This window comes from Hibiscus syriacus, unplaced genomic scaffold (genome assembly GCF_006381635.1).
Source record: "Hibiscus syriacus cultivar Baekdansim isolate YM2019G1 unplaced genomic scaffold, ASM638163v2 tig00111022_pilon, whole genome shotgun sequence".
Classification (NCBI taxonomy): domain Eukaryota; kingdom Viridiplantae; phylum Streptophyta; class Magnoliopsida; order Malvales; family Malvaceae; genus Hibiscus; species Hibiscus syriacus.
Window position 1 is genome coordinate 3,454,662 of NW_024062956.1, and position 13,364 is coordinate 3,468,025.

The following is a 13,364-nucleotide window of genomic DNA, read 5'->3' on the forward strand; positions in this document are numbered from 1 at the left end:
TCCTTTATACTTATTTTGATATTTTATCTTTTAAAAACAATACTACAAATATATTTTATAATTTTAGATTGTATTTGATTTATTAAATAATATTACAATATAAAAAAAATATGAAAAAATATGAGCATATCTTATATGATTATAAAAAGTCAATAAATTGAAATCAATTTGTCTCATGATATTATAAATATTTTATAGTTAAATTTGTATAGAAATTCAAACAACTCAACTAAAAATAACATCAAATAAAATTTGAATCATAAAATATGATTTGTCAATTCGAATAATTCAAAAAAATTTTGACTCAACTTGATCGAATGATCAACCCCTAGCAAAGTCCCTCTCAAAGTGTGGTCCAAGACCGAGACTCCTCAAACCCCTTCACACTCGTTTTACCTAACAACACCTTAGTTAGCCTGATCTACAAGCCACCGTTAAATACCTAATCCATCTCTGTTGCAAGTACCACAACTTAATAAACAAAACACATAAATTAACACGCTCTAAGATACGGAAGATCCAAATTTGTCAATTGAAATTCAACGTTTGATTTACATTAAAAATGAATATTGAAACCAAGCTGTATAAACATCAGCCAAGTCCTTATTAAGTTCTTTTTTTTTTGGTTATCGAAAGAACATAATCTTTTCAAACTTCAATCATAACAGCATTCAAACCAAACAAAGACGAGCAGCAATAAGACGGGAGTTTGTAATATAGACGTCAAATTATTCACACCAAGAGCCGACAAAGGATCGGTGGAATTCCTATAATGCGAGTGTGTATATATTGATTATATATAACAAATTAAAGACAGAATCTAAGCACCTTTGTTGTTGCTCCACGGTTTGATCACGGCAACGACGATAATTACAACGATTAGGAGAAGGATGATGATAGCAATGCACATCCACTTCCTGGAGTTCTTCTGTAAACTTTTCGCTCTTTGGAGGGCTGTATTCCCAGACTGCACATGATCCACTGCACTTGAAACCTGAGGTTTTGAAATGATAAGTGGAACGGCTTTGCTGCTTGTCAGATATAGAGTCGATTAAGCATTCATTTACCTGAGATTCTATGTTGTCAAGCATGTCTCCTTGCGCATCAACCAGCACCGCCATGTCCAAAAATATCTGCATTACTTGCATTATTAATTATTGATTCTAATAATGTCCTCTGCATATGATCTTCAATGCAATTTCATTCATGTTTCTGCTTGTATTTGCATAAATGCACATAAGTGGGATGATTCTTTGTTCACAACATTTATGAATGGGACTCGATCCAAAAGCATTTAACGATTCAATTAGTTATTAAAGTTCGTATGGTAGTAATGAAGCTTAGGAATAAGCTTTAAGAAGTTTGAAAAGGAGACAGGGCAAAGCCCTGAATTAAATTTTTCATATTTTGATTATCTTGATCAAAATGGTGAAACCTCAAGGCAACAAACTGATTCGGTACCTGTTGTAGATCAAGAAGCTTTTTCTCCAAGTCTCTAACAGCTTCATGGCGCTCATGAATTTCAGAAACGGTATCCATTATCTACAAGCACACCAAACATTAATTTAATCATAGCAAATTTCTAATAACATATCCTCCACCAAATCAAAGTACCACTATTAACAAATATCACTGGCTTAAAATGGAGTAGAAGAAAATAATGAAAATCAAAACTCAAGCAATTCAACAAAATTTCAATTTTGAAAATTGAAATAGCTTATATCATATTCTTAGAATAAATTCTATCAAAAAAAAAATTCTACCAAAAAAAAAAGTAGGTCCTAGGTATGAATGGCAAATATAAGATTCCTGAAATTACAGAAGAAAATTCTATTAATTAAGGGGGAAAAAAGGAAATTTAAGACAAACCCGGCCTCGTCCCTGCTCCTGAATTGCTTTCTCGAATATTTGTTCACTATCTCCAGTATCAATCAAATTTTCAATTGTCTGTACATTGCTGAACAATCAGATATGTGCCACATATGATGGAGAATTATTCATAATATCAGGAGTGAAGTAAATCATACCTCTTCATCCGGCCTTGTGCCTGTCACTGGAAATCATAATAACCAGTAAAGAAGAATATTAGCTCCCTATAATACCATATCATATCAATTAACAAAGAAGTATAGAGTGAGACCTCAACCTGTGAAAACACGTCTCTCGACAACATCCCGATACTCTTGATGGATGGTTTCCCTCAGAGTCTGCAATAATTAATACAAATAACATAGTGGGGTTATGAAGTTATGAGAGTACATACTGAGCAACCATGTAACATCTTAAAATATCTATATCTGACCTACCAGAAATTCAGCCATTTTGTCTTTCAACTTCTTTTTCAGGGAACTGCAACAAAAAGGTTGTTACAAGAAGAATAACAAAAATATGATAAGATACCATCATGCCAAAAAGCTTGAAAAGGATTTCAATAGAGGTGGATCAAAATCAGCCACATAAAATTAAGATCATTCCTAAACTTACATTTTCTTTAGGGGCTGGGGAGGGACGGGTGGTGCATTTCAATCATTAACACATTGGATAACACAACGCTAAACCATGGGTTAAGAATTAAATACTGTCCTAATCATGAACCAAAACCACAACCAATGTGATCTTCAAGAAATATAGTACAAAAACAAGCTTTATAAACTTGTAGCCAGCATTCAACCATATGCCCCTTGCAAGCAAAGATATAAAAACACTTTTAGATATAAAATGCTAAACACATGCTCCAATACTGTAGAAAGGAAGAATATACAATTTTTTTGAAGTATCAAGGGAAAAAAAGGTAGCATCCCTGGATCCTTAAAACCTATCAGATTTTGTCAAACTAAATACAGCAAGGAAAATAAAATATAGCTGACTTCTGCCAAGTTTAGTTTAGACTTCAGATCGACATCAAATAGTAATCAATTATAACAGCTTAGTTGTATTTTAAAACGGAATATGGAACAATAGAAAAGGATGGTAATATTACAGAGTAGTTGAAGTCCTTGACCGGTCTACACCTGTTCCTTTTCCGCACCCAGGCTTCTGCCTATTGGCTAAATTCTACGCAGCATCAAGAAAAAGAAATAAGAAACCTATGAGCTACAAATAACCAAAATAAAAGCATTAAGTAGCTTACCTCTCTATCCAATTCCTCAATTTTCCCCTTTATAAAACGAGAGATTTTTCCAACTTCATCGACATCTTTTTCCATTCGCTGTTTAATAGCTACAGACATTAATAAAATCCATCATAAAAACTAATTTCAAAACAATGTACCCAAATTGAAGCACATAAAGAATAGGATGTATATAAACTTCAATAGCAAAGTCATTAAAAAAGATACTAAAGCAGGCTTCATCATGCTTTTCCTTTTCCTACATGCTGCATCTTTAGTGAAACTAAGAATGTAAGAAACATATGAAAAACTATTGCTTACATTTCATGGCAGGAGCCTTGGTCACTGCCTTTGACTCCTCATGTGCATCCTGCATAGAAAATGCATCATAAGGACTTCTTAATCAAATACTCATTAATGTTACTTACAAGATTCATCATTACCAAATCATCTGTCGAATTATGTTATGCAAGTTTCAACTGATAACATCAACCACAACTTCATAATATGAGATGAAAATACTATGCAAAATTGCACCAGAATTCAACCAGCTAGCATAGACTCCTTCACAATCTCATGCTTTAGGTCTTATGCCTAGAGAGAGAGAGAGTACGATCCTAGTGCTTCTGAATGAAGACTTTGAAAATCAAGGAAACAAAACAAAAGCTGAACAACTTTAAAATCTGGAGGGAATAAGACTAACTCTGTTAATATTCTAAAAAGGTCCAACAGAAAACTAGCTTTTCTTTCTTTTAGTCTAGAGCTTCCATAAGGAGGAGTAAAAAGGTAAGAAATTGTCAAAGTTTTCAGTCAGATTAGTGAACAAAACAGTAAAGATAGAAAACCCGAAGATTCATGCAGCATTGGTGTTACAAGGAGTAGGAAAAGGTATTTGATCAGATACCTGAAGCTTTTTGAGTAGCTTATCAAGCTTCTCATATTGTTTATCTATCTCTTGAACCTGGTCAATACAAAGGATTGTATGAGAATAGTTATTCAAGCTGCATTATACCAAAACAAAGATTTTAAATCCACCCACAGAAAAAATATTATGAGAAGAAACAGGAGGGACAAATAAAAGTCGAAATTATGTTTATATACTTGGCATACAAAGAACAATTACACTTTACATCAAGAAATCTAGAGCACCTTTTTAAAGAAGTTTTGAAGGCCTAGTTCATCTGCATTCGTTTGAGCTCCTAATTCGATATCCCCACCTTGAGATCCTTGACCTCGAGGGATCTCAAATGATTCCTGCAACAATTGCACATCAAGTAAGAAAAACTAAATTCAACCAAGCTAATCCAAATTCTAATTGATACTATGCATAATTCAAGAAAGATTAAATTATTTGGTCATTCCAAACAAACCAAGAAAGCACAGAGATAGCCATCTTAAAATACCCTAATTATAACTAAAAGCAAATTTATAGACAGCGAAGTAAAATTACATAGGGACTGAAAGTAGGTTTAAATATAATAGGAGTCCCTATACTATTTCAAATTCAAAATTTAGTCCCTATACTTTATTTTTGCAAAATTGAGTCAATGTACTATTTTTTTACTTGAATATCTTCGTCTCACCCCTAATTTCTATTCAATTTTACCGTATCTGTTGACCTGGTAGCTATAACAGGTACAATAACCTTTTTAGTCCCATGCATTTACAGTTTTTATCATTTAGACCCTTAATCATTAAAAATAAATAAAAATTATCATTTGTTGAACAATACAGTTTTTCAATCTTCCAAGTTTAAAACTTTTAAAGGGTCGGTTTGATATGTAAATGTAGAGGATTAAAAAAGTTATTTTTCAATTTTTATAGTTGTCAGGTTAGCTATTAACAGTAAAATTGAACATAAGTTAGAGAGGGAACAATATTTTAAAATAAAAAATAGTAAAAGGACTAAATATGAAAAATTAATATTGGGACTAAAATTTAAAAATTCAAATAGTTCAATGACCTTTGGCATGTTTAAGCCCTGAAAGTTTATTTAAAAAAAAAAGATAAAATACTTTCTTTTTTACAACCTTAAGCTATAAGTTATAGTAATCTAGTCTTACAATCCTACAACTAATTTTTAAATAATTTAAAAACATTTCTAAATAGATCTGAATTCTTATTGATTAAATTACTAGAGTAATAAGCTCACCAGTATCCTAAATAATAAGATTCAACATTCAAAAATTCTAAATCTGCTTAATTTTCCTCCAATTTCACATTATCCAAACAGAAGAAACAAAACTAAAATCCCCAAATTATAATTTCGTTATCCACATTAATCACGATCCAAACAAAGCTTTGCAAAATGCAGCAATCGTAGCAATCATTACAATAATAATAAAACTTAGATCCAAACAAAAACAAATACAGCCAAAATAAACAAATAAACTCCGATATCAAAGCAGAAAAAAACATAGATGAAAGGGATGAAAACGTTACCGATAGTAGGTCGTTCATTGCGTAAAGATGAATGAGGCTTAACGAAGCTTCAAGGAGAAGAAACCAAAAACCGAAAGAATTTTTTTTTAAAAAAAAAAAGAGAAGGAAACTAAAGAAAGCAGATAATGAAGAGATCTAACATAAAATGTGAATAATTGATACAACAAATTTCACTATAAAAAAGACCTGGTTTCAAATTAAAACCAGGTCTTTTCTAGGGTTTCAGGAATATCTTCAGTGATTGTTTTGGCAGAGAGGAAACGAAGAAAACTAGAGGGAGATCTGTTGGGGAGTTGGGAAAGTGTGAAAAGCAGCTATACACAGAAACGTGAAAGGGGAGTTATTGAGTGTAGTGAGTTGTAGGGAATTTGTTTAATCATGGGCGATGGATTTGTGGGTCCCGGTTGATAACGGTAACTATTGTTGCTGCCTTTACCTTATGCTGTCTTTGTCTTTTGGCTTCTTTAGGCGGAAACTGGAAACCTTTACCTTACCTTTACTTGTCTGAAAATTTACAAATCTGCCCTTATCTCTAAGGGTGCTCGCGGTCGGTTTGGATCGGTTTTTGGCTAAAAATTCATCCGATCCAAAAGTATAAATGTTTATTGGATAGGTTTGGATGTTTCTAAAAAAAATTTGATATGATCCGATCCAATTAAACGCGGCTTAATTCGGTTTGGATTTGTGCGGTTTTTGGATTCTAATTTTTCAAAATAATTTAAAACAATAACACTGCCTAAGGGGCCAAACAGTTTCACCATTTCACATCCTAAGCTAACATCGATCGAATAAACAACATTGATGAACATAAAAGAAACAATATCAGCTCCCAACCAGAATGCAACTCATCAAAATTACTAAATCCATCAAATTTCAATTCAATTCTCAACTAATCTACATAGATCAACAAAACAAATAGTAGAAAAAAACAAAAAACAAAAAACAAAAAGTAACAAGAACCTATATTCAAATTGATGACATCAACTCAAATTCATTCCAATAGCACATTGTTCAAATTATAAACTCTAAATACACTACTAAAAGTTGTGCAATTATTCAAATTTAAAGCATTCCAGAACAACAACCCCAGCCACAAGCACACTAAATCGGTTCGGTTCGATTTGGATCGGTTCTGAATTTTTAAACTGAAACCGAACCGAACCGATCGGTTTAAACAAATCAAACATACTAAATCAGTTTCGGTTTTTTTCGGTTATCGGTTTTTTTATCGGATTGGATCTGAACACTCATACTTACCTCAAAGACAAGGATTTAATATAGGGTAAACAACATTGGTGCTTCCTTATGTTTTTGATCTACTTGTTTTGGTCACTAGTTTACAAAAAGTAATGATTTGGTCACTTCCGATATTGGTTCAATACAATTTGATCCCAATAATGGAAGTTTTGGGATTAAAAGTCTTAACACTCATTTGCTAAAGGCTTGATATAAAAAAGTGATCAAACTATATATTTTTTTTTCATTTGGGTACTTAAACTTTTTTCGGTCAATGTAGGTGTCTAACGTTATAATTGTTACCATTTTAAGTGTCAATCCGTCATTGCCTTTAAAAAATTAGTTATCTAACATGTGTTACGTTTTTAAAATTTAAAAATTTTACATTTTTAGAAAAAATTAAAAATATTTTATTTAAAAAACCCCATTCTTTACTAAAATGTCAAAAAAAATCAAACTCCTTAAATCTCTAATTCCACCCCATATTGATATCAAGGAGCTTTTTGGTTGTCTGAAGTCATTCTCGAAGAGTATGACAGCGACGAAAAAAGTAGTGAGGGAGATTTCTTCAGCAAATGGATTTTCTAAGATTTGTATCTAACTTTATTAGCGACATCACGATTTCCTTAAAGACGGGTAGTTCTGTTGTGCGGCGCTTAAAAAACAGTTAATATATGGCGTGATCGGTTAAACAAGTGACCGGTTAAAATTTAGATCGGTTATGTTATATTATTTAACCAGAAATATTATCAAGTATAATAACATATTAGGTAACGCTTATATAATGTAATAGATAGCGCTTATATAATAAAATAAGTATTTAACCAGAAATATTATCAAGTACAATAACATATTAGGTAGCGCTTATATAATGTAATAGGTAGCGCTTATATTGACCTATTTTATAAGTAAATCGGTATATTTATACCGGTAACATTGCAAATTTACCTATTACATTATAATTATCGGTTTCGATATTTTTTGGATCGATACTTTTTATAAATGTATCGACACTATATGCGTTCACCTTTTGTCATTTATAGACCGCTTTTATCATATTTTTACATGTTATATTATTATGGATCGATACATTTTTATAAAGTATCGACACTTTATTGGCGCTATAACTTCTTCTCTTTTAAATTCCAAAAAGTGTCGATACTTATAATAAATTATCGACACTTTCAACATATCCGGTAGCGCTTTACCTGTTTGGTCATTTTGAGACCGGTTTTGTCATATTTTTACCTGTTATATTGTTATGGATTGATACATTTTTATAAAATATCGACACTTTATTGGCGCTATAACTTCTTCTCTTTTAAATTCCAAAAGTGTCGATACTTATAATAAATTATCGACACTTTCAACATAACCGGTAGCGCTTTACCTGTTTTGTCATTTCGAGACCGGTTTTGTCATATTTTTACATGTTATATTGTTATGGATCGATACATTTTTATAAAGTATCGACACGTTATTGGCGCTATAACTTCTTCTCTTATTAATTCCAAAAGTCGATACTTATAATAAATTATCGACACTTTCAACATAACTGGTAGCGCTTTACATGTTTTGTCATTTCGAGACCGGTATATGTCATATTTTTACATGTTATATTGTTATGGATCGATACATTTTTATAATGTATCGACACTTTATTGGCGCTATAACACTTCTCTTTTAAATTCCAAAAGTGTCGATACCTATAATAAATTATCGACACTTTCAACATAACCGGTAGCGCTTTACCTGTTTTGTCATTTCGAGACCAGTTTTGTCATATTTTTACCTGTTATATTGTTATGGATCGATACATTTTTATAAAGTATCGACACTTTATTGACGATATAACTTCTTCTCTTTTAAAAAAGGTAAAATTTACCTGATATGTTGAAAGTGTCCATACTTTTTATAAAAAGGATCCATACTTTTTTTAAAGTTATGTAATTTATGTTTCAATTTTTTTAATAGTGTTTCATATTTTCCACCAACAATATTAATTTAATAATTTCATTTACACAAAAAATTATTTGATTGTTTTGATATTTTATAAAATATTATTTAGAATTTAAATTTAACAATATGTTTAGGTAGAAAATGTATTGACACATATTTAGGTAGTTATTGTACATACCTAAATATGTACTGCGAATTTAATGTTGTACTCACCCTTTAACTACCATTACCAATATCACATCCTATTGAAAGCAGCACGACTGAAACATGTTCAAAATGAACCTTTGCTTACATCTCTATCAACTCCGGGACCACTGAACTTGTACAACAAAATTTTTGCCATGGATCATATTGATGTAGACAATGTTAAGCCAACAGAGAAATGCCATGAAGTACATAATGTTGATGAATCTGACAGATTGGTTGGTCAGCTCTTCTGTTCACGTGATCAAGCTTGGTACTTTTACAAGGGATTCACACGGGAACATAGGTTTAGTGCACGTAAGGGAACAACACGGCTTGACGTGGAAGGGAATGTGAAGACACAAGAATTTTGTTGTTCCAAAGAAGGGTTTCGAGGATCAAAAGTCAATACTGTTGATCGTCAACGTGCTCATACGCCACTCACAAGAACAGGATGTAAGGCTAGAGTCTTAGTTACAACAACAAATACAAACGATCAGTGGGTTATAAGTAAGTCTGATCAGAAACATAATCATGCATTGTGCACACCTGCTATGACACCATTTATGCGTTCTAATAGAGCTGTAAGTAAGGCTGATATCGATGAGGCAACAACATTGAAAGAGGTCGGTGTTGGCACATCACAAGTAATAAACTATTTAACGCAGCAGGCAGGGGGCTATCATAATGTTGGATTTACACTTAAAGACCTCTACAATGCACTTCAAAGAGGTAAAGCAAAGGAAATCGTCGATGGGGATGTGAATACGCTTATTTCCTACTTTGATTATAAGAAACATGATGATCCTGGGTTTTTTATGACATACTCGGTAGACGAATCGGGGGCATTGTATAATCTTATTTGGTCGGATTCTACATCGAGATCGGATTACACATGCTTCAGTGATGTAATTGCGTTCGACACAACGTACAAAGATAACCATAACACAATTGTGTTTGCCACTGCCATAATCGCTGACGAGACGTCTCAATCTTTCGAGTGGGTGCTACAGAATTTTTTAGAAGCCATGATGAATAAATCACCTATTTCAGTTGTCACCGATGAGGATAGGGCAATGCAGAGGGCTATCAGATCTGTTATCCCTTATGCTAAGCACATATTATGTTCTTGGCATCTTTCTCGCAATACACAAGCTAACATTGGTGACCCAAAGTTTACAGCAGCATTCATAAAATGCATGGCTTCCTGGTGGACAATCGAGGAATTTGATATTCAATGGCGTTCGGTTGTTTCAGAATTCAACGTCCAAAAGCATCCATGGGTGATTGAGAAGGGAAATACACGACACTTATGGGCACAAGCATACCTATCTGGTCATTTTTTTGCCAATATTCGCTCAGCACAAAGGTGCGAGTCTATGAATGCTTCACTAGCGATTACATTGAAACACAAGAAGACATATTTAGATGTTGTTTGTGCAATTGAAGATGGAATTAGTAGAATGCGTATGAACGAGTTGAAAGCGGATTACTTAAGTTCCCATACGAAGCCCTTCCAGATCACAAAACTGGTCGACCTTGAAAGCCATGCCACTGCGATTTTTACCCGCGAATCTTTTCGTGCGTTCCAAGATGAACTTATACGGGAGATATTGTACCGAATTGAGGCAGAGATTAAGTCCTTATCAGATGAATGTCAACATTATATTTTGTCAAAGTACGCAGAAAAAAATAGGAAATTTGAAATTAGTTTTGATTCTCGTACGAAAACTCTAATTTGCTCCTGCAAAAAATTCGAGACCGTTGGACTTCTGTGTCGCCGTCAACTTCACATTTTGAAGCACTTGGATTATACATATTTGCCCGGGACTTTGATTCAAAGTAGGTGAACTAATGATGCGAAGGCTTCTACACCCAGTTATGTTGACATGAATGTTTCTCCAGAAGTGATGCAGATGGCAAGATTCGCTGCTCTACGTTCAACGTCAAGTAGGTTATGCTACATTGCATCAAAGACAGACGAGTCTTTCAAAACGCAAGAGATGAGATGAAAAAACTAATAGAAGAATTAGAAAACTCTTTTGGTTTGAATGATTTAGTCAACCAGAGCATTGTAGTAAACAATGTTTGTGACCCTCAACGAAAACAACGCAAGCGAAAAGAAGTGCCGAAGAACAAGGTCGAGAAGACAATTAGGCGATGTGGGTACTGCAACGGTGAGGGACATAACAAACTAACATGTCCTCAAGTCAAGCTCAGTTTGAGTACAGGCACACAGCCTACATCAACTGATTTTTTCGAAGACGGAATGGAATGACAACGATCTCCATATATCGTAAGTATCAACATGACTCATCTCCTATTGTGTATAAGTTGTACATATAAATATTGAATGAAGGAAGAAAAGCCGCGTTACTTAAACGTATGGACACAATATTAAAAAGTGTCGATATAGGTTGTAGACCTATTCTCTCATAAAACCGGTATATTTATATCGATTATATTAAAAAATTACCTATTACATTATAATTGTGGGTTTCGATGTTTTTTCAATCAACACTTTTTGAAAAGGTATCGACATTTTTTTCATCCATTCTGGACATAAAATTGCGACACAATATTAAAAAATGTCGATATAGGTTTTATACCTATTCTCTCATAAAACCGGTATATTTATACCGGTTATATTACAAAATTACCTATTACATTATAATTATGGGTTCCGATGTTTTTTCAATCGGCACTTTTTGAAAAGGTATCGACACTTTATGTTGATATTTTTTTTGGGTATAATGAAAATTTACCCATTACAATATAATTATCGGTTTCGATGTTTTTGGGGTCGTTACTTTTTATATATTGATCGACACTTTATGGGAGACTTTAAGTTTGGATACATTTGTAAGCAGATGTAAAATACATTAATAACTAGTATTGATATTTCAACAATCCTCAAATGTATATGTATACAGAGAAGTAAATATGGAATAATTAATGAAAATATACATACAATATAATCAAACCAAAAGATACATACACAACAATGTTCAAATAATGTATCGACAAATGAAATTAATCCGATAAAAAAGGGTTATTTCTAACGAAGTCCGGAACATTAGGGGTCTTCAACAAATTTTCCAAATACTCTCATATGTTTCCGCCTTTTTCTGAGGACATACATAAATAATTTCAATTATCAAACTAATGAGGTGCAATTTTACTAACAATTAACTAAATTCGCATAAGCATGAATAAATTGAATGTCATACCTAGAGCATTGTCGTTCGAATGGGAAGCAGCGTGAAAGGTATGTGGACATATGTAATTGTATTTCTATATAAACACATAAGTTGTTAAAATAATCAATGTCTGAACACCTGTTCAACTGGAAAAACATATTGCTTAAATGCAACTTACCGGATTATAAATCATTTTTTCTGCTGAATCATCGACCAAAAGTGTATTTAGCTCGTTAAAATCAAGACACGCATTCCAAACATCATTGAGATCTTTACAGTAGGTAACATTATCGTATGTTTTGCATTTTGCTTGATCCTGTTCACAAACAGTCGCACATAAATATGTAGGAATCATAGACAACGAAAAGTCCGTAAACTGTAATGACATTCATCTTACCCAAACGAATAGAAAATGCTCAGAAAATAAAGGTAGTTTCTCAAGTACACGGTCGACGTTATGCCTGAGATTGTAATCAAGTTTGAATGTTAACATTCAAATGTATATTAACGATTTTGACTACAGTAATTCAATTGATCCAAACATGTTCTAACCTCATCTTTGAAGACCAAAAAGCAACAACAAAATTGTCGACACAAAATTGCATAAATTCAAATAATCCTGTTCTGAGGACAACATCTACAACATGAAGAAAATGAGATTAAAGTTATACGCTTATATGTTAAAATAATGGATACAAAAGAATAGAATTAAAACCTGCAGGAAGTCTTGGGATGTAGGCAAGGACACCATTGAGATCAAAAATTAAAAGTTTTCTTGAAGGCGGCGTTGCAGACACGATATAATTGTTTGGATCATCATCATCATCGTCGTCATCTTCATCGTCATCTTCATCGTCAGCTTCATTGTCAGCTTCATCTTCATTGACAGCTTGGTTGTCCACACCTGTTAAAAGAAAATACAATACAGTTCAGAATGTGTAAATGCTTAGAAACATAAATAATGAATTAGGGTTGAATCACCTAACTCGTTTGATGTCGTTGACGTAATTCGTCACGCAACATGGAGACTTCATCGCGCAATGATGAAATATCAGCTCGCATTCCACTCACAAGGGAATCAATATGCTCCCGAAAATTGACCATGTATTCTATCACGGTTTTAATTGTGACATCCTCTGCAACTGGAGCTTCTTCCATTATTGCGTCTCCAATTGGTTGCTCTTCTTCATGGCCAATGGGGTCCATTTCCTCCCTCTCTTGATCTAATCTGTCCT

General features: G+C 33.1%; 1 protein-coding gene across 1 annotated transcript; it reads right to left on the reverse strand.

Moving 5' to 3' along the window:
• Window positions 1-628: 628 nt before the first annotated feature.
• On the reverse strand, window positions 629-5,804 carry LOC120150239 (syntaxin-132-like). The gene is made up of 14 exons (XM_039162927.1): window positions 5,738-5,804; window positions 5,552-5,620; window positions 4,259-4,363; window positions 4,014-4,070; window positions 3,431-3,479; window positions 3,131-3,219; window positions 2,981-3,054; window positions 2,307-2,349; window positions 2,147-2,207; window positions 2,028-2,053; window positions 1,870-1,947; window positions 1,462-1,542; window positions 1,068-1,133; window positions 629-994 (listed from the first exon to the last, which is right to left on the reverse strand). Exons 2-14 carry the CDS (start codon window positions 5,567-5,569, stop codon window positions 821-823), a joined length of 921 nt encoding a protein of 306 aa, XP_039018858.1. The 5' UTR covers window positions 5,570-5,620; window positions 5,738-5,804; the 3' UTR covers window positions 629-820.
• Between the last annotated feature and the right edge of the window lie 7,560 nt (window positions 5,805-13,364).